The sequence below is a fragment of the Pseudophryne corroboree genome (genome assembly GCF_028390025.1).
Source record: "Pseudophryne corroboree isolate aPseCor3 chromosome 3 unlocalized genomic scaffold, aPseCor3.hap2 SUPER_3_unloc_10, whole genome shotgun sequence".
NCBI lineage: Eukaryota > Metazoa > Chordata > Amphibia > Anura > Myobatrachidae > Pseudophryne > Pseudophryne corroboree.
The window spans coordinates 46,328-70,908 of NW_026967494.1; the positions used below are offsets into that span (position 1 = coordinate 46,328).

Here is a 24,581-nt window from a genome sequence, read left to right on the forward strand (position 1 = left end):
TTGATAAAGATGAGATACTCCTTAAGTTAGGGATTATCAAGGACGCTGCCGCCTACATGCTGGAAGCAATAAAGGATATTGGACTATTGAGTTCACAAGCCGCTACCATGGCAGTATCGGCTAGGCGGGCGTTGTGGATTCGCCAGTGGAACGCGGATGCAGATTCCAAAAGAAATATGGAGGCTTTCCCATATAAAGGTGAGGCCTTATTTGGCGATGGACTGGATGCGTTAGTCTCGGCGGATACCGCAGGTAAGTCGACATTTTTGCTATCTGCGCCTGCACCAGCAAAAAAGACCTATCACCTGCAAATGCAGACCTTTTGGCCCAATAAATACAAAAAGGCGAGAGGTTCCCCCTTCTTTGCTGGTAAGGGAAGGGGAAAGAAGCCCACAGGTTCCCAAGAGCAGAAGTCTACCCCTACTTCTACCAAATCCCTAGCATGACGCTGGAGCACCCTTGCGGGAGGCCGCTCGGGTGGGGGCACATCTCAGTCTCTTCAGCCAGGATTGGATTCTATCTGGCCTGGATCCCTGGGTGTCGCAAATAGTGTCACAGGGATACAAACTGGAGTTTCAAGACGTTCCCCCATGCCGATTTTTCAAATTGACCTTGGCAGTTTCTCCGTCAGAAAGAGAAGCAGTAACAGCGGCAATACAAAAAATATGTCAAGACCAGGTCATAGTCCTGGTACAGTTGTCACAACAAGGGAGGGGTTTTTATTCAAGCCTCTTTGTAGTTCCGAAGCCGGACGGCTCGGTCAGACCGATCCTAAATCAAAAAGATCTGAATTTCTTCCTGAAAAACTTCAAGTTCAAGATGGAATCACTTTGGGCGGCGATTGCCAGTCTGGAGGAGGGGGACTACTTAGTGTCGGTGGACATAAAGGATGCTTACCTGCATGTTCCCATTTATCCTCCTCACCAGGCTTATCTGAGATTCGCGATTCAGGATTGCCATTACCAATTCCAGACGTTACCTTTCGGTCTCTCCACGGCGCTGAGGGTATTCACCAAGGTGATGGTGGAGATGATGGTCCTTCTTCGTCAGAAAGGAGTCAATATAATCCCTTATCTGGATGACCTCCTGATAAAGGCGAGATCCAGGGAGCAGTTATTACAAAACATATCCCTCTCCCTGTCAATACTCCAGTAACACGGGTGGATCATAAATTACCCAAAGTCACAGTTGGAACCGACGACAAGGTTGTCTTTCCTCAGGATGATTCTGGACACAGAAGTTCAGAGAATATTTCTTCTGCTGGAAAAGGTTCTGGAAATCCAGAAAATGGTAAAACAGATATTGAAACCATCAACTGTGTCGATCCATCAGTGCTTTCGGTTGTTGTGGAAGATGGTGGCAGCCTACGAGGCCATACAGTTTGGCAGGTTCCATGCCAGAGTATTCCAGTGGGTTCTGTTGGACAAGTGGTCGGGGTCACATCTACACATGCACAAAAAGATAATCCTGTCGTCAAAAACCAGGATTTCCCTCCTGTGGTGGTTGCACAGCGCTCACCTGCTAGAGGGACGCAGGTATGGGATTCAGGTTCCGAGGCTGGGGAGCAGTCTCTCAGGGAGAAAACTTCCAGGGACGTTGGTCACGACAGGAAGCCTGCCTTCACATAAACATTCAGGAGCTAAGAGCCATTTACAACGGCCTTCAACAAGTGGTACATCTTCTTCAAGACCGTCCCATGCAGATCCAGGCAGACAATGTAACAGCAGTCGCATACATAAACAGGCAGGGCGGAACGAAAAGCAGAGCAGCAATGGCAGAGGCAACAAAAATCCTCCACTGGGCAGAAAAACATCTACAAGCTCTGTTGGCAATATTCATTCCGGGAGTAGACAACTGGGAAGCAGACTTCCTCAGCAGACACGATCTCCATCCAAGAGAGTGGGGCCTCCACCAAGAAGTCTTCGCAGAGGTAACAAGACTTTGGGGAGTTCCTCAAATAGACATGATGGCGTCTCGCCTCTACAAGAAGCTTCAGAGATACTGTTCAAGGTCGAGAGACCCTCAGGCAGTAGCAGTGGATGCACTGATGACCCAGTGGGTGTTTCAGTCAGTGTATGTTTTCCCTCCACTTCTGCTGATCCCAAAAGTACTCAGGATCATAAGAAAGACAAGGGTTCGAGCAATCTTCATTGCCCCAGACTGGCCAAGAAGGGCTTGGTACACAGATCTTCAGCAGTTACTCATAGGAGATCCTCTGCCTCTTCCTCTTCGGAAAGGACCTGCTACAGCAGGGGCCGTGTGTGTACCAAGACTTACCGCGGCTACGTTTGACGGCATGGCTGGTGAGAGCTGAATCCTAGCCAGGAAGGGTATTTTTAAGGAGGTCATCCCCACCCTTATTCAGGCCAGAAAGGGAGTAACGTCAAAACATTACCACCGTATTTAGAGAAAATGTGTGTCTTGGTGTGAATCCAAGAAAGCTCCTATGGAAGAGTTACACTTAGGACGTTTTCTCCATTTTTTGCAGGATGGTGTGGAGGCGGGCCTACGATTGGGAACAATCAAGGTCCAGATTTCGACCTTGTCAGTATTCTTCCAAAAACAATTGGCCTCTATTCCAGAGGTTCAGACCTTCGTGAAAGGGGTTCTGCACATCCAGCATCCATTCGTGCCTCCAGTGGCACCATGGGACCTTAATGTGGTATTGCAGTTCCTTCAATCGGATTGGTTTGAGCCTCTACAAAAGGTAGAGTTGAAGTTTCTCACTTGGAAAGTGGTGATTTTTTGGCATTGGCATCCGCAAGGCGGGTGTCTGAATTGGGGGCCTTGTCTCACAAGAGCCCTTACCTGATTTTCCATGAAGATAGGGCACAGTTGCGAACTCGCTAACATTTTCTTCCAAAGGTGGTTTCTGCTTTTCACATAAACCAACCTATGTGCCAGTAGTTACTGACACTTTCTCTGATTCAAAGTCTCTAGATGTGTTTAGAGCTTTGAAAATCTATGTTGCTAGAACAGCTCATATACGGGAAACAGAGGTTCTGTTTGTCCTGTATGCTCCCAACAAGATTGGGTGTCCTGCTTCCAAGCAGACTATTGCATGTTGGATTAGAAATACGATTCAGCAAGCTCATACTACGGCTGGATTGCCGTTACCGACGTCGGTAAAGGCCCACTCCACTAGGAAGGTGGGCTCATCCTGGGTGGCTGCCCGGGGGGTCTCGGCATTACAACTTTGCCAAGCAGCTACTTGGTCAGGGTCAAACACATTTGCTAAGTTCTACAAGTTTGATACCTTGGCCGATGAGGACCTAAAGTTTGGTCAATCGATGCTGCAGGGTCATCCGCACTCTCCCGCCCGTACTGGAGCTTTGGTATAGACCCCATGGTCTTGATGTCGTCCCCAGCATCCTCTAGGACGTATGAGAAAATAGGATTTTGATAACCTACCGGTAAATCCTTTTCTCCTAGTCCATAGAGGATGCTGGGCGCCCGTCCCAGTGCGTACTTTACCTGCAGTTTAGTTATTAGAGTTACACAAGTTGTGTTGTATTAGTTCAGCATGTTGCTGCAATTGGTTGATACCTGTTGGCGTGTGTTATGTTGATTGCCACGTTGTGCACCATGGTTGAAGTGTGAGCTGCTATGTATCTCACCACTAGTATGAAAGTAAATCCTTTCCTCGAAATGTCCATCTCCCTGGGCACAGTTCCTACAACTGAGGTCTGGAGGAGGAGCATAGAGGGAGGAGCCAGTTCACACCCAATGAAAAGTCTTTAGAGTGCCCATGTCTCCTGCGGATCCCATCTATACCCCATGGTCTTGATGTCATCCCCAGCATCCTCTATGGACTAGGAGAAAAGGATTTACTGGTAGGTTATCAAAATCCTATTATTACATAATTCAGACAGTTTCACGTAAGATTATCTGACCATTTAAGCAAGCAGAAATTTAATCTAGAACCTTTCTGTCATTTGCTGACACAGGGGTCTCTGGGCATCAATCTGAAGTGTTCCTTTGGGTTATGTAATCAGATCCGCATATTAAGGGGGATCGTAATGATCCGTATATGCGTGCAGCTATCAGACATTAGAAACCCCAGTATCTGCAGCTCAGCTGAAATTTATCTTCCAGAGATAGAAAATATGAATAATTATGTAACAGCTGCAGTGAAGGTTGATATGAGAAATCTGAAATAAAGAAAGTCTTGACATTAGGGGTATGGGCACGTTGCAGATATCTCCTAAAAGTGATAATGTAAAAGAGAGGTAGAAAGGTTTCGTATGATGGAAGAAACCAGCTGTGAGTTCCTGATCCAAAAATTGCATCGCTGGCCTGTAGTATCAGAACCGAGCATCAAACAAGGTCCAAAAAAGGGACGATAATAATGAACATCTGTAAAAGGAATCTCGTCAATGATCAACCACAGTCAGATAGTCTTGAATCATTATTTTTGGCAGCAGATGCTTCCTTGAGATATGCCTCAGCGTCCAAGGGGGAAAGGAAGTCAACGAATTGTTAACCATTGTACAAGTGCAGCCGCGCTGGGTAAAGGAGGGCAAACTTCCTATTTTCCTGGATTAGGCGGGAACATAACGGGGCAAAGTCACGCCTAGCCTTCGACAGTTCAGCTGAATAGTCTTGAAATAAAATTTTATGACCATCCCATACAAGCTGTTTTATTTTACGAGACGCTGACCATAGTAATTCCTTTCGAAGAAAATTCAGGGGTTTAAATATCACCGCCCGGGTTCTAGCGTCATCCTGTGGTCGGACCGGGCCTAATCTGTGTGCTCTCTATAATGAGATTGGAGCATCTGTCTTGCACACGAAGCATTTCAGGCAGTGACTTTTTTATGAAAACAAATAAATCTTAACCTTTCACAGTTTCCGGTAATCCAATAATCCTGAGATTCCCTCTACGCGATCTATTTTCTAAGTCTTCAATTTTGTTGTGTAATTGCAATATATCTTTAGTATTCCTAGATGTGGATTTTTTAAGGTTTGCTACATCTGCAAAAGTCTCTCCTAAGCATTGTTCTATGCCCAATACTCTGTGTGTGAGCTGCGCTAGCTGATTATTGTCAGTCGTTTGTTCTTTAAACAAGGGGCTGATAGCCTGTTTAATGGATGTCACCATTTCTGCATGGGCTGTCTGCTTCTCTGAGGGCTGCTGCTGCAACTTATCAGGCATTGTTGCAAGGGCTACATATGGACCTTTAGTGGACCTTGGAGAAAATCAGCAGATGACGGGACACACAGCACCTGCCCGCTGGTGATATTTGTTTACTTCCACTCAGCATTGAGTATTCCACAACCTGGTGAGGACTTAGGATCCCAGAGATTTCACCCATTTAAAGGGATGCTATCCTGAGGATACCTATTCTCCAGTGGTAACCATTGTGGTAACTATCACCATCAGGACTGTGCCATCAGCCCTATCTCCTATTTCCACCATACTCATCTGTAATCCACATGAAATAAGAAACGGACACAATATCTCAGTAGCCGCTCCTGGTTATTCTGGTTGTTGTATAATTTTATTCTAATTTAACCATTTCCTTGAATTAATACTTGTTTGTATTTTTTATTAAATAACCTTTTTTTCCACCTTCAGTCCATTCATCTCCATGTGTTTCAATTAATTATATTGTTTAAATTACTCATATCCAATTTATTGATTGTTTAGCGCTGCTAACTCGTTTGATGTATGTTGTTTAAAGCTGAGCTGTAGCCCTGCCATTTGTTAGTGAGCTGCTATCATAAGGACCTGTTTCACCAGGACTGAGTCACAGCCAACTGGCATCACCCACACCTGGAGCTCAGCTAGACAACCATTTAGGATTGGTACTGGGTTCTCAGTACGCAGAGCAACAGACAGGTCATCTGATTAGCAGTAGATGAGGGCATGACACCTGATTATTTCATCCTGCGGTAGCATGTAAAAAGCATAGGAGATAGGATAAGAACCATGCAGAACGCATGGCAATGATGATTATACTCCAGAACATTAAAATGGTTCGAGTGTTGTCTATTGTGCTGATTTATTTCTCAGAGTGTAAATGGCTTCTCACCTGTGTGACTTCGCTGATGTGTAACACGTTGTGATTTCCGTGTAAAACATTTTGTACTCATAGCAATAAAATGGCCTCTCACCTGTGTGAGTTCTCCGATATGTAAAAAGCTTTAATTTCCATGTAAAATATTTTCCACACTCAGAGCAAGAAAACGGCTTCTCACCTGTGACTTCTCTCATGTTTAATGAGATCTGATTTGTGTGCAATACATTTCCCACACTCAAAACATGGAAATGGCTTCTCACCTGTGACTTCGCTTATGTATAACAAGATCTGATTTTTGTGCAAAACATTTCCCACACTCAGAACATGGAAATGGCTTCTCACCTGTGTGACTTTGCTGATGTGTAACAAGATTTGATTTCAATGCAAAACATTTCCCACACGCAGAACATGGAAATGGCTTCTCACCTGTATGACTTCTCTGATGTCTAACAAGATGCGATTTGTTTGTAAAACCTTTCCCACACTCAGAACATGGAAATGGTTTCTCACCTGTATGAATTTTCTGATGTATATCAAGATGTGATTTGTATATAAAACATTTCCCACACTCATAACATGGAAATGGCTTCTCACCTGTGTGACTTCTTTGATGTATAACAAGATGTGATTTCTGTATAAAACATTTCCCACACTCAGAGCAAGAAAAGGGCCTCTCACCTGTGTGACTTCTCTTATGTATAACAAGATCTGATGTGTGCGCAAAACATTTCCCACACTCAGAACATGGATATGGCTTCTCACCTGTGTGATGTCTGTTATGTCTAACGAGACCTGATTTGTGTGTAAAACATTTCCCACACTCAGAACATGGAAATGCCTTCTTATCTGTGTGACTTCTTTGATGTATAACAAGATGTGATTTCTGGATAAAACATTTCCCACACTCAGAGCAAGAAAATGGCTTCTCACCTGTGTGACTTCTCTGATGTATAACAAGATCTGATGTGTGCGCAAAACATTTCCCACACTCAGAACATAGAAATGGCTTCTCACCTGTGTGACTTCTGTGATGTAGAACAAGATGTGATTTCTGGATAAAACATTTCCCACACTCAGAGCAAGAAAATGGCTTCTCACCTGTGTGACTTCTGTTATGTCTAACAAGATCTGATGTGTGTGCAAAACATTTCCCACACTCAGAACATGGAAATGGCCTCTCACCTGTGTGACTTTTCTGATGTCTAACAAGATGCGATTTGTATGTAAAACATTTCCCACACTCAGAACATATCAGTGGCCTTTCACGTATTTTACCTGTGTGTGGGTTAATAAGCTTTGTGTTCTGTGTAAAACATTTGGCATCTATAGAACATGGAAACACTGTATCTACTCTCAGAGCTGTAACAGATGCACCAATATCAGAGTGATCAGGAGAACATTTCGCAGGATCAGGGGGACCAGCTGATAGAGCTGGATGTATAATTGGGGTAATGGGGTTAGCTCCTGGAGAATCCGGTCTACTGTCATTATCTTTTATGTAACAATCCGGGGATAACATTAGATGTCCTTCTGAGATATTCCTGCTTGTGTGTCCATCTGCTGGAAATAAAATACATTACGGAAATGTGACATTTTCTGTAACAATATTAATCTTGCAAACAATAGGAGAAGACAACTCTCTGGGACACAATTATAAATTTGTGTGTATATTAAAAAAAAACTTTTAATGAATGCTTTATAATATTGTGTCTCAGACTATCATTGTGTCCACCCTCCTGAGAACACTCACAATAACAAATGTAATATTATAATAAGACTTAGATATATCTCTCTCTTGTACTGGTAACTAACCATGAAGTATAAATGGAGATGTAGTCACTCGCCACGTCCTATGTCAGCACCAATGTAAAACAATGGATGGGGAACATATCGTATGAATTGGAGATTCTAGATGAACAATAACATCAGTCATATGAGCTGCTGGATCAGAGAAATGTCTCCTAACGTTACTCCTGGAAGCATTGGTAAGGTAGCATTCCTTTATGTGTGTGTTCATACGCTGGTAAGCCTGTACATGTGTTACTCTCCCTTATATAAGGTATATTGCTACAGCAGAGTAGGTGTGGAACAAGGTATTTTACATGTAATACACCATATAATACACTGTAATCATCATCATCATCTGCTAGGTTATAATCCACTGTTACACCCCCATCATCAGTGTCTTACCTCTATAGTCTCAATAGTAATAAGGATGATGAGTGTACGGTAAGTATGATATAGAGAATTACATATCAGCCAGGGTATCAAACTTGTAGAATTTTGCAAAAGTGTTTGAACCTGACCAAGTAGCTGCTCGGCAAAGTCGTAAAGCAGAGACCCCTCGAGCAGCTGCCCAAGAAGAACCCACCTTCCTAGTGGAATGGGCCTTAACTGATTTTGGCAGCAGCAATCCAGCCGCAGAATGAGCCTGCTGAATCGTGTTACAGATCCAGCGAGCAAAAGTCTGCTTTGAAGCAGGAGCACCAAGCTTGTTGGAAGCATACAGGATAAACAAAGACTCTGTTTTCCTGACCTTAGCCGTTCTGGCTACATATACCTTCAAAAGCCCTTACCACATCTAGTAACTCGGAATCCTCCAAGTCATTAGTAGCCACAGGCACCACAATAGGTTGGTTTATATGAAAGGATGAAACCACTTTCAGCAGAAATTGAGGACGAGTCCGCAATTCCGCTCTATCCGCATGGAAAACCAGATAGGGGCTTTTATGTGACAAAGCCGCCAACTCTGACACACGCCTAGCCGAAGCTAAGGCTAATAAAACATGACCACCTTCCATGTGAGATATTTCAACTCCACGGTTTTAAGTGGTTCAAACCAGTGGGATTTCAAGAAACTCAACACCACATTAAGATCCCAAGGTGCCACTGGAGGCACAAAAGGGGGCTGAATATGCAGCACTCCCTTTACTACCATTTGAACTTCTGGTAGAGAAGCCAACTCTTATTGAAAGAAAATGGATAGGGCCGAAATCTGGACCTTAATGGAACCCAATTTTAGGCCCAAATTCACTCCGGCCTGTAGGAAGTGAAGGAAACGGCCCAGCTTGAATGCTTCCGTAGGAGCATTCCTGGCCTCACACCAAGCAACATATTTTCGCAAAATACGGTGATAATGTTGAGCTGTCACGTCCTTCCTAGCCTTTATCAGCGTAAGATGACCTCGTCCGGAATGCCTTTTTTTGCTAGGATCCGGCGTTCAACCGCCATGCCGTCAAATGCAGCCGCGGTAATTCTTGGAATAGACAGTGCCCCTGTTGCAACAAGTCCTGTCTTAGAGGAAGAGGCCACGGGTCCTCTGTGAGCATTTCTTGCAGATCTGGATACCAAGTCCTTCGTGGCCAATCTGGAACAATGAGTATTGTTCTTACTCCTCTTTTTCTTATTATCCTCAGCACCTTGTGTATGAGAGGAAGAGGAGGAAATACATAAACCGACTGGGACAACCACGGTGTCACCAGGGCGTCTACAGCCATCGCCTGAGGGTCTCTTGACCTGGCGCAATACCGCTGTAGCTTTTTGTTGAGGCGGGATGCCATCATGTCCACCTGTTGCAGTTCCCACCGACTTACAATCTGTGCAAAGACGTCCCCACTCTCCCGGTTGTAGGTCGTGTCTGCTGAGGTAGTCTGCTTCCCAGTTGTCCACTCCCGGGATGAACACTGCTGACAGTGCACTTACATGATTTTCCGCCCAGCAAAGAATCCTGGTGGCTTCCGCGATTGCCACTCTGCTCCTTGTGCCGCCTTGGTGGTTTACATGAGCCATTGCGGTGATGTTGTCTGACTGGATCAGAACTGGTAAGTCGCGAAGCAAGGTCTCCGCTTGACGAAGGGCGTTGTATATGGCCCTCAGCTCCAGGACGCTGATGTGAAGATAAGTCTCTTGACTTGACCAAAGACCCTGGAAGTTTCTTCCTTGTATGACTGCTCCCCAACCCCGGAGGCTCGCGTACGTGGTCACCAGAACCCAGTCCTGAATGCCGAATCTGCGTCCCTCGAGAAGGTGAGCACTCTGCAGCCACCACAGGAGTGACACCCTGGCCCTGGGGGACAGGGTGATTAACCGATGCATCTGAAGATGTGATCTGTACCACTTGTCCAGTAAGTCCCATTGGAAGGTCCTCTCATGGAACCTGCCGAAGGGAATGGCCTCGTATGATGCCACCATCCTTCCCAGGACTCGAGTGCAGTGATGCACTGACACCTTTTTTGGTTTTAATAGATTCCTGACCAGTGTCATGAGCTCCTGAGCTCTATCGGGAGATAAACCCTTTTCTGGTCTGTGTCTATGATCATGCCTAGGAGAGACAGATGAGCTGTAAGAACCAACTGCGACTTTGGAATATATAGAATCCAGCCGCGTTGCCGTTACACTTCCAGAGAAAGTGATACGCTGTTCCGCAACTGCTCTCTTGATCTCGCTTTTATGAGGAGATCGTCCAAGCACGGGATAATAGTAACACCTTGCTTCTACCGGAGCACCATCATTTCCGCCATTACCTTGGTGAATAATCTCGGGGCCGTGGAGAGTCCAAACGGCAACGTCTGAAATTGGTAATGACAATCCCGTACCGCAATTCTGAGGTACGTCTGATGAGATGGATAAATGGGGACATGAAGGTATGCCTCCTTTATGTCCAGAGACACCCTAAAATCTCCTCCTTTCAGGCTTGCGATTCCATCTCGAACTTGAACCTTTTCAGGTATATGTTCAGGGATTTTAAATTCAATATGGGTCCGACCAAACCATCCGGTTTCGGGACTACAACATGGTCGAATAATAACCCCCTCCTTGTTGAAGGAGGGGAACCTTGACCACCACCTGTTGAAGATACAATTTGTGAATTGCAGTTAACAATATTTCCCTCTCGTGGGGGGAAGCATCTCCTCAAAGTCCAGCTTGTATCCCTGAGACACAATATCTATTGCCCAGGGATCCAACAGGGAGCGAACCCACTTGTGGCTGAACTTGCGAAGGCGTGCCCCCACCGGGCCTAGCTCCGCCTGTGGAGTCCCAGCGACATGCGGTGGATTTTGTAGAGGCCAGGGAGGACTTCTGTTCCTTGCAACTAGCTGTGTTGTGCAGGTTCTTTCCTCTGCCCCTGCCTCTGGCAAGAAAGGACGCACCTCAGACTTTCTTGTTTCTTTGTGTTCGAAAGGCTGCATTTGATAATGTCGTGCTTTTCTAGGCTGTGCAGGAATATAAGGCAAATATCAGAATTACCAGCTATAGCTGTGGAGAACAGGTCCGAGAACCCTTCTCCACACAATCCTCAGCCTTCCATATGCCTCTTAAGTCGGCATCATCTTGTCCATTGCATATTCTACAGGACACGTCAAGCAGAAATCAACATAGCTTTTGACTCTAGAACCCAGTAGACTAATGTCTCTTTGGGCATGTTTTATATATATATATCTCTTAAGACAGCATCTTTAATATATATATCTCTATATATACCTATATATATATATATATATACACAAACTAGGGTCTCAATTTCTGCTGATAAGGTACCTGTCCACGCTGCTACAGCGCTATAAACCCATGCCGACACAATCGCCGGTCTGAGTAGTGTACCAGAATGTGCACGCTATCTGCAGGATCCCTGAGGATAGCTGTTACGTCAGGGCTACCTTTTGGGCAAACGTGACACCCTAGGGGAAGATTCCCATCGTATCCTGGCCCTAGTGGAGAAAGGATACTGCCTGAGAAATCTTTGTGGGAAACTGCAGTCTCTTGTCTGGAGATTCCCGCTCTTTTTCATCATGAGAGGAGGGAAATTTACCTCGGCTTTCTTCCCCTTAAACCTTTTTTGCCATTTTGGCTGTAACTTTGCATTATCGTAGTCGACACTGGAGTCAAACTCCGTGTCAATATCAGTGTCTATTATTTTGGATAGTGAGCATTGAGAGACTCTGAAGGTCTCTGCGACATAGGGACAGACCTGGGTAGATTCCCTGTCTGTTCTCTAATCTTTTGTGCAATAAATTTACCTTAGCACTTAATTACACATATCCAAACATGTGTCGGCGTTGTCGACAGAGACACCCTCACACACACATTTGCTCCATCTCCTCCTTAGGGGGGCCTTTTACAGCAGACATGTCGACACACACGTACCTACACACCGCACACTCAGGGAATGCTCATCTGAAGACAATTCCCCCATAAGGCCCTTTGGAGAGACAGAGAGAGAGTATGCCAGCACACACCCCAGCGCTATTAACCCAGGAATAACACAGTAACTTAATGGTAACCCAGTAGCTGCTGCTTTTATTTATTTTTGCGCCTAATTATGTGCCCCCCCTCTCTTTTTACCCTCTTCTACCGTGTAACTGCAGGGGAGAGTCCGGGGAGCTTCCTCTCAGCGGTGCTGTGGAGAAAAAACATTGCGCTGGTGAGTGCTGAGGAAGAAGCCCCGCCTCCTCGACGGCGGGCTTCTGTCCCGCTTTAATGTACAGTTTTTTGGCGGGGGCTCATACATATATACAGGGCCCAACTGTATATATGTCAAACTTTTGCCAAGAGGTCCTAATTGCTGCCCAGGGCGCCCCCCCCTGCGCCCTACAGTGACCGGAGCATGTGGGTGTAGTGTGGGAGCAATGGCGCACAGCTGCAGTGCTGTGCGCTACCTCAGTGAAGACTGGAGTCTTCTGCCACCGATTTCGAAGTCTTCTTGCTTCTTATGCTCACCCGGCTTCTGTCTTCCGGCTCTGCGAGGGGGACGGCGGCGCGGCTCCGGGATCGGACGACGAGGGCGAGATCCTGTGTACAAATCCCTCTGGAGCTAATGGTGTCCAGTAGCCTAAGAAGCAGGACCTAGCTTCAGAGAGTAGGGCTGCTTCTCTCCCCTCAGTCCCACGATGCAGGGAGTCTGTTGCCAGCAGAGCTCCCTGAAAATAAAAAACCTAACAAAATACTTTCTTACAGCAAGCTCAGGAGAGCTCACTGAACAGCACCCAGCTCCTCCCGGCACAGATTCAAACTGAGGTCTGGAGGAGGGACATAGAGGGAGGAGCCAGAGCACACCATAATCCAAATTCTTTCTTAAAGTGCCCATGTCTCCTGCGGAGCCCGTCTATTCCCCATGGTCCTTACGGAGTCCCCAGCATCCACTAGGACGTTAGAGAAAATATCAATAATGGGCATTCTGGATTCTCTTACAAATGCTGAGCTTTATGATTATGCCATGGTCCTCTTTTCAGAAACTTCCACCGAAGGCTTCTGCCGCGGACCTTCTTATTGACAGGATCCATAGACTCCCAAAGTCCAACCAGGCCCCTATCCAAGCATCGAGGGACACTCTGCTCAGGGTCCACTTTTTCACCTTAAAGAAGGCATTCTACGAGCCACTGTCTTCCTCATCCACAGCTGAGTGCCTGGATATTCTGCGCTATTTCCAGAAATTTCTCCTGCGCCGCTGGCCAAAAGGCATCTATTCCAGCCAAGGAAATGTGGAATACAAATACAAATGGGGCTTTCCTACTAAGCTTATTGTAAAGCGAAACGGTGCCATCATAATGATACCTTCACCCGAGGATGGCCCTGCTATTCTGAATAAGTGGGACATTCCTGTTGACAGTCCTTCATGACACTTTACCTAAACCAATCCCGGAGGAGTTGTCTTCCGTCTCCAAGTAATATGATAAAGGAGTAAGACTGTTACAGACACTCAGAGTTTGTTTCCTACTGTAACATGTGCCAACTGGGACTAAGTTACTGGGCATGGATCTACATTTGGGCCAGATTTCTTTGTTCTTTTTATGGGTTTAAAACGTGTCCGTTTCTATTTCCTGTGCTATTTAATTGCTATATGGTATATGGTCTGATATTCTTTCTACTCTTACGTTTCGTTATACCTTTCTAGAATGTTTGGGTGTTCAGGTAAAGCATGACTGATTTATGTAACATCCTGTTGCCCTTATACCTGTGTTGGTAGAACCTACATTGGATATCAGGCCAGGCTCTTGGACTTTACCTCCTTTTGATATATTGGTTACATTGAGATTTGATATTTCTTTGTACAATTGTTACTATGATGACTACATTTTGCCCTCTCGTATGGCTACTTGGGGTAGTCTGTGGGTTTTCCTTTTAGGTCCGACCGCCACCTTTTTCTACCTTTCTGTTACGGTACCCTAGTGATGGAATCTCTAGCTCCTTTATGGACGCTATTTCTGTTTGTCTCCCATTTTTGTTCCCTATTTTATTTTTTCTGTTATGATAGTTTGAAGTATGCACACGCCCTACAGACTCTATTGGACTTTACACAGATGATCCTAGATGTTTCATACCATGATCTAATCTCCATCATGGTGACGTTTTTAAGTCTTAATGTAAAAGGTCTTAATTCTCCTCATAAGAGACGTCTTGCAATAAAATATTTTGCTGACCAGAAGGCGGCGGTGGTAGCCATTCAGGAATCACATGTTCCGTTGCACTCTCCCCCTCAGTTTACCAATAACTACCCAACATGCTATATCTCCTGTGGTGTAGACATCTTTTCTAATAGATCCTGCCCTTTTCACCTGGACAGCAAGTGGGTGGATTGCAATGGTAGATATTGGATTCTAGTTGAGAAAATTCATTATAAATATGTCCCCCTCAATTCTCTCTATGCCCCTAATGCCAGACAGCCCAAATTTCTTAAATATTTCTTTGCAAAAGCTACAAGAACTTGCACTTCTCCTTATGGGAGATTTTATTCTTGCTCCAGACCCTCATCTTGATAGATCCTCCACTACTGATGAACAGACCAGTAATGCCGCCCGTTCCTTAGCTTCCTCATGCTCCCTTTATTAGATGAATTTGTCCTTTGACCTAGTGTGGACATAGTGAGTGGGAAGAATATACACAGATTTTAGGCTGGCTGATTATAATAGATATATGATCCTATTATCAGTTTTTTAGATGGAAACTGTCTAGTAAGATGTTTGGGGTATTGTATTCATAAGTAGGTGAAAGGGGACAGTTGTCCAGGATAAGATAAAATAAGAATTTACTTACCGATAATTCTATTTCTCGTAGTCCGTAGTGGATGCTGGGAACTCCGTAAGGACCATAGGGGAATAGTGGCTCCGCAGGAGACTGGGCACAAAAGTAAAAGCTTTATGACTAGCTGGTGTGCACTGGCTCCTCCCCCTATGACCCTCCTCCAAGCCTCAGTTAGGATACTGTGCCCGGACGAGCGTACATAATAAGGAAGGATTTTGAATCCCGGGTAAGACTCATACCAGCCACACCAATCACACCGTACAACTTGTGATCTGAACCCAGTTAACAGTATGATAACGAAGGAGCCTCTGAAAAGATGGCTCACAACAATAATAACCCGAGTTTTGTAACAATAACTATATACAAGTATTGCAGACAATCCGCACTTGGGATGGGCGCCCAGCATCCACTACGGACTACGAGAAATAGATTTATCGGTAAGTAAATTCTTATTTTCTCTGACGTCCTAGTGGATGCTGGGAACTCCGTAAGGACCATGGTGATTATACCAAAGCTCCCAAACGGGCGGGAGAGTGCGGATGACTCTGCAGCACCGAATGAGAGAACTCCAGGTGCTCCTCAGCCAGGGTATCGAATTTGTAGAATTTTGCAAACGTGTTTGCCCCTGACCAAGTAGCTGCTCTGCAAAGTTGTAAAGCCGAGACCCCTCGGGCAGCCGCCCAAGATGAGCCCACCTTCCTTGTGGAATGGGCATTTACAGATTTTGGCTGTGGCAGGCCTGCCACAGAATGTGCAAGGTGAATTGTACTACAAATCCAACGAGCAATAGTCTGCTTAGAAGCAGGAGCACCCAGCTTGTTGGGTGCATACAGAATAAACAGCGAGTCAGATTTTCTGACTCCAGCCGTCCTGGAAACATATATTTTCAGGGCCCTGACTACGTCCAGCAACTTGGAGTCCTCCAAGTCCCTAGTAGCTGCAGGTACCACAATAGGCTGGTTCAGGTGAAACGCTGAAACCACCTTAGGGAGAAATTGAGGACGAGTCCTCAATTCTGCCCTGTCCGTATGAAAAATTAGGTAAGGGCTTTTATATGATAAAGCCGCCAATTCCGAGACACGCCTGGCTGAAGCCAGGGCTAACAGCATTGTCACTTTCCATGTGAGATATTTTAAGTCCACAGTAGTGAGTGGTTCAAACCAATGTGACTTTAGGAACCTCTCTTGCATGGAATCTTCCGAATGGAATCGCTTCGTAAGAAGCCACCATTTTTCCCAGGACTCTCGTGCACTGATGCACTGACACTTGGCCTGGTTTTAGGAGGTTCCTGACTAGCTCGGATAACTCCCTGGCCTTCTCCTCCGGGAGAAACACCTTTTTCTGGACTGTGTCCAGAATCATCCCTAGGAACAGTAGACGTGATGTTGGAATCAGCTGCGATTTTGGAATATTTAGAATCCACCCGTGCTGACGTAGCACTACCTGAGATAGTGCAACTCCGACCTCTAACTGTTCCCTGGACCTTGCCCTTATCAGGAGATCGTCCAAGTAAGGGATAATTAAAACGCCTTTTCTTCGAAGAAGAATCATTTCGGCCATTACCTTGGTAAAGACCCGGGGTGCCGTGGACAATCCAAACGGCAGCGTCTGAAACTGATAATGACAGTTTTGTACCACAAACCTGAGGTACCCCTGGTGAGAAGGGTAGATTGGGACATGGAGATAAGCATCTTTTATGTCCAGAGACACCATATAGTCCCCTTCTTCCAGGTTCGCTATCACTGCCCTGAGTGACTCCATCTTGAATTTGAACCTTTTTATGTAAGTGTTCAATGATTTCAGATTTAAAATCGGTCTCACCGAGCCGTCCGGCTTTGGAACCACAAACAGCGTGGAATAATACCCCTTTCCCTGTTGTAGGAGGGGTACCTTGATTATCACCTGCTGGACATACAGCTTGTGAATAGCTTCCAATACTGCCTCCCTGTCGGAGGGAGACGTTGGTAGAGCAGACTTCAGGAAACGGCGAGGGGGAGACATCTCGAATTCCAATTTGTACCCCTGTGATACTACCTGCAATATCCAGGGATCCACTTGCGAGTGAGCCCACTGCGCTTTGAAATTTTTGAGACGGGCCCCCACCGTGCCTGAGTCCGCCTGTAAGGCCACAGCGTCATGCTGAAGACTTGGCAGAAGCGGGGGAGGGCATCTGCTCCTGGGAAGAGGCTGCCTGGTGCAGTCTTTTTCCCCTTCCTCTGCCCCGGGGCAGAAACGAGTGGCCCTTTGCCCGCTTGTTCTTATGGGAACGAAAGGACTGAGTTTGAAAAGACGGTGTCTTTTTCTGTTGAGAGGTGACCTGGGGTAAAAAGGTGGATTTTCCAGCTGTTGCCGTGGCCACCAGGTCCGATAGACCGACCCCAAATAACTCCTCCCCTTTATACGGCAATTCCAGGGTATCTATATTTTCAGTCAGGGAATCCGACCAAGCCACTCCAGCGCTGCACATCCAGGCTGAGGCGATTGCTGGTCGCAGTATAACACCAGTATGTGTGTATATACCTTTTAGGATATTTTCCAGCCTTCTATCAGCTGGTTCCTTGAGGGCGGCCGTCTCAGGAGACGGTAACGCCACTTGTTTTGATAAGCGTGTGAGCGCTTTATCTACCCTAGGGGGTGTTTCCCAACGGGCCCTAACCTCTGGCGGGAAAGGGTATAATGCCAATAATTTGTTAGAAATCAGCAGTTTTTTATCGGGGGAAACCCACGCATCATCACACACTTCATTTAATTCATCTGATTCAGGAAAAAATAAGATTTTACTTACCGATAAATCTATTTCTCGTAGTCCGTAGTGGATGCTGGGGACTCCGTCAGGACCATGGGGATTAGCGGGCTCCGCAGGAGACAGGGCACATCTAAAAAGTCTTTTAGGTCACATGGTGTGTACTGGCTCCTCCCCCTATGACCCTCCTCCAAGCCTCAGTTAGGTACTGTGCCCGGACGAGCGTACACAATAAGGAAGGATCTTGAATCCCGGGTAAGACTCATACCAGCCACACCAATCACACCGTACAACTTGTGATCTGAACCCAGTTAACAGTATGATAACAAAACGAAGTAGCCTCTAAAAAGATGGCTCACAACAATAGTAATAACCCGATTTTTGTAACAATAACTATGTACAAACATTGCAGACAATCCGCACTTGGGATGGGCGCCCAGCATCCACTACGGACTACGAGAAATAGAATTATCGGTAAGTAAATTCTTATTTTCTCTAACGTCCTAGTGGATGCTGGGGACTCCGTCAGGACCATGGGGATTATACCAAAGCTCCCAAACGGGCGGGAGAGTGCGGATGACTCTGCAGCACCGAATGAGAGAACTCCAGGTCCTCCTTAGCCAGAGTATCAAATTTGTAGAATTTTACAAACGTGTTCTCCCCCGACCACGTAGCCGCTCGGCAGAGTTGTAATGCCGAGACCCCTCGGGCAGCCGCCCAGGATGAGCCCACTTTCCTTGTGGAGTGGGCCTTTACAGATTTAGGCTGTGGCAGGCCTGCCACAGAATGTGCAAGTTGGATTGTGCTACATATCCAACGTGCAATCGTCTGTTTAGACGCAGGAGCACCCATCTTGTTGGGTGCATATAATATAAACAACGAGTCAGATTTTCTGACTCCAGCTGTCCTTGAAATATATATTTTTAATGCTCTGACAACGTCCAGTAACTTGGAGTCCTCCAAGTCGCTAGTCGCCGCAGGCACCACAATAGGCTGGTTCAAGTGAAAAGCCGAAACCACCTTAGGGAGAAATTGAGGACGTGTCCGCAATTCTGCCCTGTCCGAATGGAAAATCAGATATGGGCTTTTGTACGACAAAGCCGCCAATTCTGAAACTCTCCTGGCTGAAGCCAGGGCCAATAACATGGTTACCTTCCATGTAAGGTATTTTAAATCTACTGATTTTAAAGGCTCAAACCAATGAAATTTGAGAAAATTTAGAACCACGTTCAAATCCCACGGTGCCACTGGAGGCACTATTGGGGGTTGTATATGTAGTACACCTTTTACAAAAGTTTGTACTTCAGGCACTGACGCCAATTCTTTCTGGAAGAAAATTGATAAGGCCGAAATTTGAACTTTAATGGACCCTAATTTTAGGCCCATAGACAATCCTGATTGCAGGAAATGTAAGAATCGACCCAATTGAAATTCTTCCGTTGGAGCCTTCTTGGCCTCACACCACGCAACATATTTTCTCCAAATGCGGTGATAATGTTGTGCGGTCACATCTTTCCTGGCTTTAATTAAAGTAGGAATGACTTCCTCAGGAATGCCCTTTTCTTTTAGAATCCGGCGTTCAACCGCCATGCCGTCAAACGCAGTCGCGGTAAGTCTTGGAACATACAAGGTCCCTGCTGAAGCAGATCCTTTCTTAGAGGTAAAGGCCACGGATCCTCCGTGAGCATCTCTTGAAGTTCCGGGTACCAAGTTCTTCTTGGCCAGTCCGGAGCTACCAGTATAGTTCTTACTCCTCTTTTCCGTATAATTCTCAGTACCTTTGGTATGAGAGGCAGAGGAGGAAACACATACACTGACTGGTACACCCACGGCGTTACCAGAGCGTCTACAGCTATTGCCTGTGGGTCTCTCGACCTGGCGCAATACCTGTCCAACTTTTTGTTGAGGCGAGACGCCATCATGTCCACCTTTGGTTTTTCCCAACGGTTTACCATCATGTGGAAGACTTCTGGATGAAGTCCCCACTCTCCCGGGTGAAGGTCGTGTCTGCTGAGGAAGTCTGCTTCCCAGTTGTCCACTCCCGGAATGAACACTGCTGACAGTGCTACGACATGATTCTCCGCCCAGCGCAGAATCCTTGCAGTTTCTGTCATTGCACTCCTGCTTCTCGTGCCGCCTTGTCGGTTGACATGGGCGACTGCCGTGATGTTGTCTGACTGGATCAACACCGGCTGATCCTGAAGCAGAGGTCTTGCTTGGCTTAGGGCATTGTATATCGCTCTTAGCTCCAGTATATTTATGTGAAGAGACTTTTCCAGGGTTGACCACACGCCCTGGAAGTTTCTTCCCTTTGTGACTGCTCCCCAACCTCGTAGGCTGGCATCCGTAGTCACCAGGACCCAGTCCTGTATGCCGAATCTGCGGCCCACTAACAGATGGGCCGTCTGCAACCACCACAGGAGCGACAATCTTGTTCTTGGTGACAATGTTATCCTCTGATGCATGTGCAGATGCGATCCGGACCATTTGTCCAGCAGATCCCACTGGAATGTCCGTGCATGGAATCTGCCGAAAGGAATCGCTTCGTACGAAGCCACCATCTTTCCCAGGACTCTCGTGCATTGATGTACTGACACAGTTCCTGGTTTTAGGAGGTTCCTGACAAGGTCGGATAGCTCCTTTGCTTTCTCCTCCGGGAGAAATACCTTTTTCTGAACCGTGTCCAGAATCATGCCCAAAAACAACAGATGTGTTGTCGGAGTCAATTGAGATTTTGGAAGATTTAGAATCCACCCGTGTTGCCGAAGCACTACTTGTGATAGTGCCACACTGGCTTCCAGCTGTTCTCTGGACTTTGCCCTTATCAGGAGATCGTCCAAGTAAGGGATAATTAATACGCCTTTTCTTCGTAGAAGAACCATCATCTCGGTCATTACCTTGGTAAAGACCCGAGGAGCCGTGGACAAACCAAACGGCAGCGTTTGAAACTGATAATGACAGTCTTGTATCACGAACCTGAGATACCCTTGGTGTGAAGGGTAAATTGGGACATGTAGATAAGCATCTTTTATGTCCAAGGACACCATGAAGTCTCCTTCTTCCAGATTCGCTATCACTGCTCTGAGTGACTCCATCTTGAACTTGAATTTCTGTATGTACAGGTTCAAGGATTTCAGATTTAGAATAGGTCTTACCGAACCGTCCGGTTTCGGTACCACAAATAGTGTGGAATAATACCCCTTTCCCTGTTGTAGGAGGGGTACCTTGACTATCACCTGCTGAGAATACAGCTTGTGAATGGCTTCCAAAACCAACGTCCTTTCTGAGGGAGACGTTGGTAAAGCAGACTTTAGGAACCGGCGAGGAGGAGACCTTTCGAACTCCAGCATGTACCCCTGAGATATTATCTGCAGGACCCACGGGTCTACTTGTGAGTGAGCCCATTGATTGCTGAAAATCTTGAGCCGACCCCCCACCGTTCCTAAGTCCGCTTGTAAAACCCCAGCGTCATGCTGATGGCTTTGTAGAAGCCGCGGCGGGCTTCTGTTCCTGGGCAGGGGCTGCTTGCTGCCCTTTCTTACCCTTTCCTCTGCCTCGCGGCAGATAAGACTGTCCTTTTGGTCGCTTTTTATAGGAGCGAAAGGACTGCGGCTGAAAAGACGGTGTCTTTTTCTGTTGGGAAGGAGTCTGAGGTAAAAAGGTGGATTTGCCGGCAGTAGCCGTGGCCACCAAGTCCGAAAGACCGACCCCAAACAATTCCTCTCCTTTGTATGGCAATACTTCCATATGCCTCTTGGAATCCGCATCACCTGACCACTGTCGCGTCCATAAACTTCTTCTGGCAGATATGGACATTGCGCTTACTCTGGATGCTAGAGTACAAACATCCCTCTGAGCATCTCGCATATAAAGAAAAGCATCTTTTAATTGCTCTAGAGTTAATAAAATACTGTCCCTATCCAGGGTATCAATATTTTCAGTCAGGGAATCCAACCACACAACCCCAGCACTGCACATCCAGGCTGAGGCTATTGCCGGTCGCAGTATAACACCAGTATGTGTGTATATACTTTTCAGTGTAGTCTCCAACCTTCTATCAGCTGGATCCTTGAGGGCGGCCGTATCAGGGGACGGCAACGCCACCTGCTTTGATAAACGTGTGAGCGCCTTATCCACCCTAGGGGGTGTTTCCCAGCGCGTCCTAACCTCTGGCGGGAAAGGGTATAATGCCAATAACTTCTTTGAAATTGGCAGTTTTCTATCGGGGGTAACCCACGCTTCATCACACACATCATTCAATTCCTCTGATTCTGGGAAAAATACAGGCAGTTTTTTCACCCCCCACATAATACCCCTTTTTGAGGTACCAGCAGCATCAGAGATCTGCAAAGCCTCCTTCATTGCCGTGATCATATAACGTGTGGCCCTACTGGAAAATACGTTTGATTCTTCACCTTCGACACTAGAATCATCTGTGTCGGTACCTGTGTCGACTGACTGAGGTAAAGGGCGTTTTACAGCCCCTGACGGTGTCTGAGACGCCTGTACCGGTACTAACTGGTTTGCCGGCCGTCTTATTTCGTCAACTGACTTTTGTAAAGTGCTGACATTATCACGTAATTCCATAATTAAAGCCATCCATTCCGGTGTCGACTCCCTAGGGGGTGACATCATCGGCAATTGCTCTGCCTCCACACCAACATCGTCCTCAAACATGTCGACACACACGTACCGACACACAGCAGCCACACAGGGAATGCTCTTTTGAAGACAGGACCCCCTAGCCCTTTGGGGAGACAGAGGGAGAGTTTGCCAGCACACACCACACAGCGCTATAAATATATACAAACAACCCTAGAAGGTGTTGCCTAGTACATATGCGCTGTTATATATAATATATGGCCAATTTATGCCCCCCTTCTCTCTGTTTTACCCTGTTTCTGTAGTGCAGTGCAGGGGAGAGTCCTGGGAGCCTTCCTCACCAGCGGAGCTGTGCAGGAAAATGGCGCCGTGTGCTGAGGAGAATAAGCTCCGCCCCTTTTTCGACGGGCTTTTCCTCCCGGTTTTTTTAATACTGGCCTGGGTTAAAATACACACATATAGCCTTAATGGCTATATGTGGTGTATTTCTTTTGCCAAAATAGGTATTTATATTGCTGCCCAGGGCGCCCCCAGCAGCGCCCTGCACCCTCCGTGACCGTGTCAGTGAGCCTGTGAGACAACAATGGCGCACAGCTGCAGTGCTGTGCGCTACCTCTCTGAAGACTGTGAAGCCTTCTGCCGCCTGTCACCGGACCTCCGTCTCCGCCGTCTTCAGCGTCTGTAAGGGGGATCGGCGGCGCGGCTCCGGGACGAACCCCAGGCTGACCTGTGTTCCGACTCCCTCTGGAGCTCAGTGTCCAGTAGCCTAAGACTTCAATCCTCCTGCACGCAGGTGAGTTGCAAGTCTCTCCCCTAAGTCCCTCGTTGCAGTGATCCTGTCGCCAGCAGGAATCACTGATTAGAACCTAAAAAAAAACTTTACTAAACAGCTCCTTAAGAGAGCCATTCAGTTTGCACCCTTCTCGGACGGGCACAAAAACCTAACTGAGGCTTGGAGGAGGGTCATAGGGGGAGGAGCCAGTACACACCATGTGACCTAAAAGACTTTTTAGATGTGCCCTGTCTCCTGCGGAGCCCGCTAATCCCCATGGTCCTGACGGAGTCCCCAGCATCCACTAGGACGTTAGAGAAACTACGGGTAGTTTTTTCACACCCCACATAATACCCTTTTTTGTGGTACTTGTAGTATCAGAAATGTTCAACGCCTCCTTCATTGCCGTAATCATGTAACGTGTGGCCCTACTGGACATTACGTTTGTCTCCTCACCGTCGACACTGGAGTCAGTATCCGTGTCTGGGTCTGTGTCGACCATCTGAGGTAACGGGCGCTTTAGAGCCCCTGATGGTGTTTGAGACGCCTGGACAGGCACTAACTGATTTGCCGGCTGTCTCATGTCGTCAACAGTTTTTTGCAAAGTGCTGACATTGTCACGTAACTCCTTAAATACGACCATCCAGTCAGGTGTCGACTCCCTAGGGGGTGACATCACTAAAACAGGCAATTGCTCCGCCTCCACATCATTTTCCTCCTCATACATGTCGACACAATCGTACCGACACACAGCACACACACAGGGAATGCTCTGCTAGAGAACAGGACCCCACTAGCCCTTTGGGGAGACAGAGGGAGAGTTTGCCAGCACACACCAGAGCGCTATATATAAACAGGGATAACCTTATATAAGTGTTTCTCCCTTCTATAGCTGCTGTAATTGTATTATCTGCCAAATAGTGCCCCCCCTCTCTTGTTGTACCCTGTTTCTGTAGTGCAGGACTGCAGGGGAGAGTCAGGGAGCCGTCCTTCCAGCGGAGCTGTGAGGGAAAATGGCGCTTGTGTGCTGAGGAGATAGGCTCCGCCCCCTTCACGGCGGCCTTTTCTCCCGCTTTTTTCAGTAAAACTGGCAGGGGTTAAATACATCCATATAGCCCAGGAGCTATATGTGATGCATCTATTTAGCCATATAAGGTTTTCTCAGTGTTTTATTGCATCTCAGGGCGCTCCCCCCCAAGCGCCCTGCACCCTCAGTGACCAGAGTGTGAAGTGTGCTGAGAGCAATGGCGCACAGCTGCAGTGCTGTGCGCTACCTTATTTGAAGACAGGAACGTCTTCTGCCGCCGCTTTCTCCGGACCTCTTCGCTCTTCTGGCTCTGTAAGGGGGCCGGCGGCGCGGCTCCGGGACCCATCCAGGCTGTACCAGTGATCGTCCCTCTGGAGCTAATGTCCAGTAGCCAAG

General features: G+C 46.8%; 1 protein-coding gene across 3 annotated transcripts in view; it reads right to left on the bottom strand.

Moving 5' to 3' along the window:
* Positions 1-6,126: 6,126 nt before the first annotated feature.
* LOC134983200 (zinc finger protein ZFP2-like) overlaps positions 6,127-24,581 on the bottom strand; it is a 41,880-nt gene continuing 23,425 nt past the window's right edge. For 2 of the 3 annotated variants that reach the window (XM_063948937.1, XM_063948939.1), the window contains exon 7: positions 6,127-7,583. In XM_063948937.1, coding sequence (XP_063805007.1) covers positions 6,280-7,583 — 1,304 coding nt within the window. In that variant the 3' untranslated portion in view covers positions 6,127-6,279. The remainder of the gene's footprint in view (positions 7,584-24,581) is intronic. The other variant, XM_063948938.1, reaches the window with a different exon arrangement.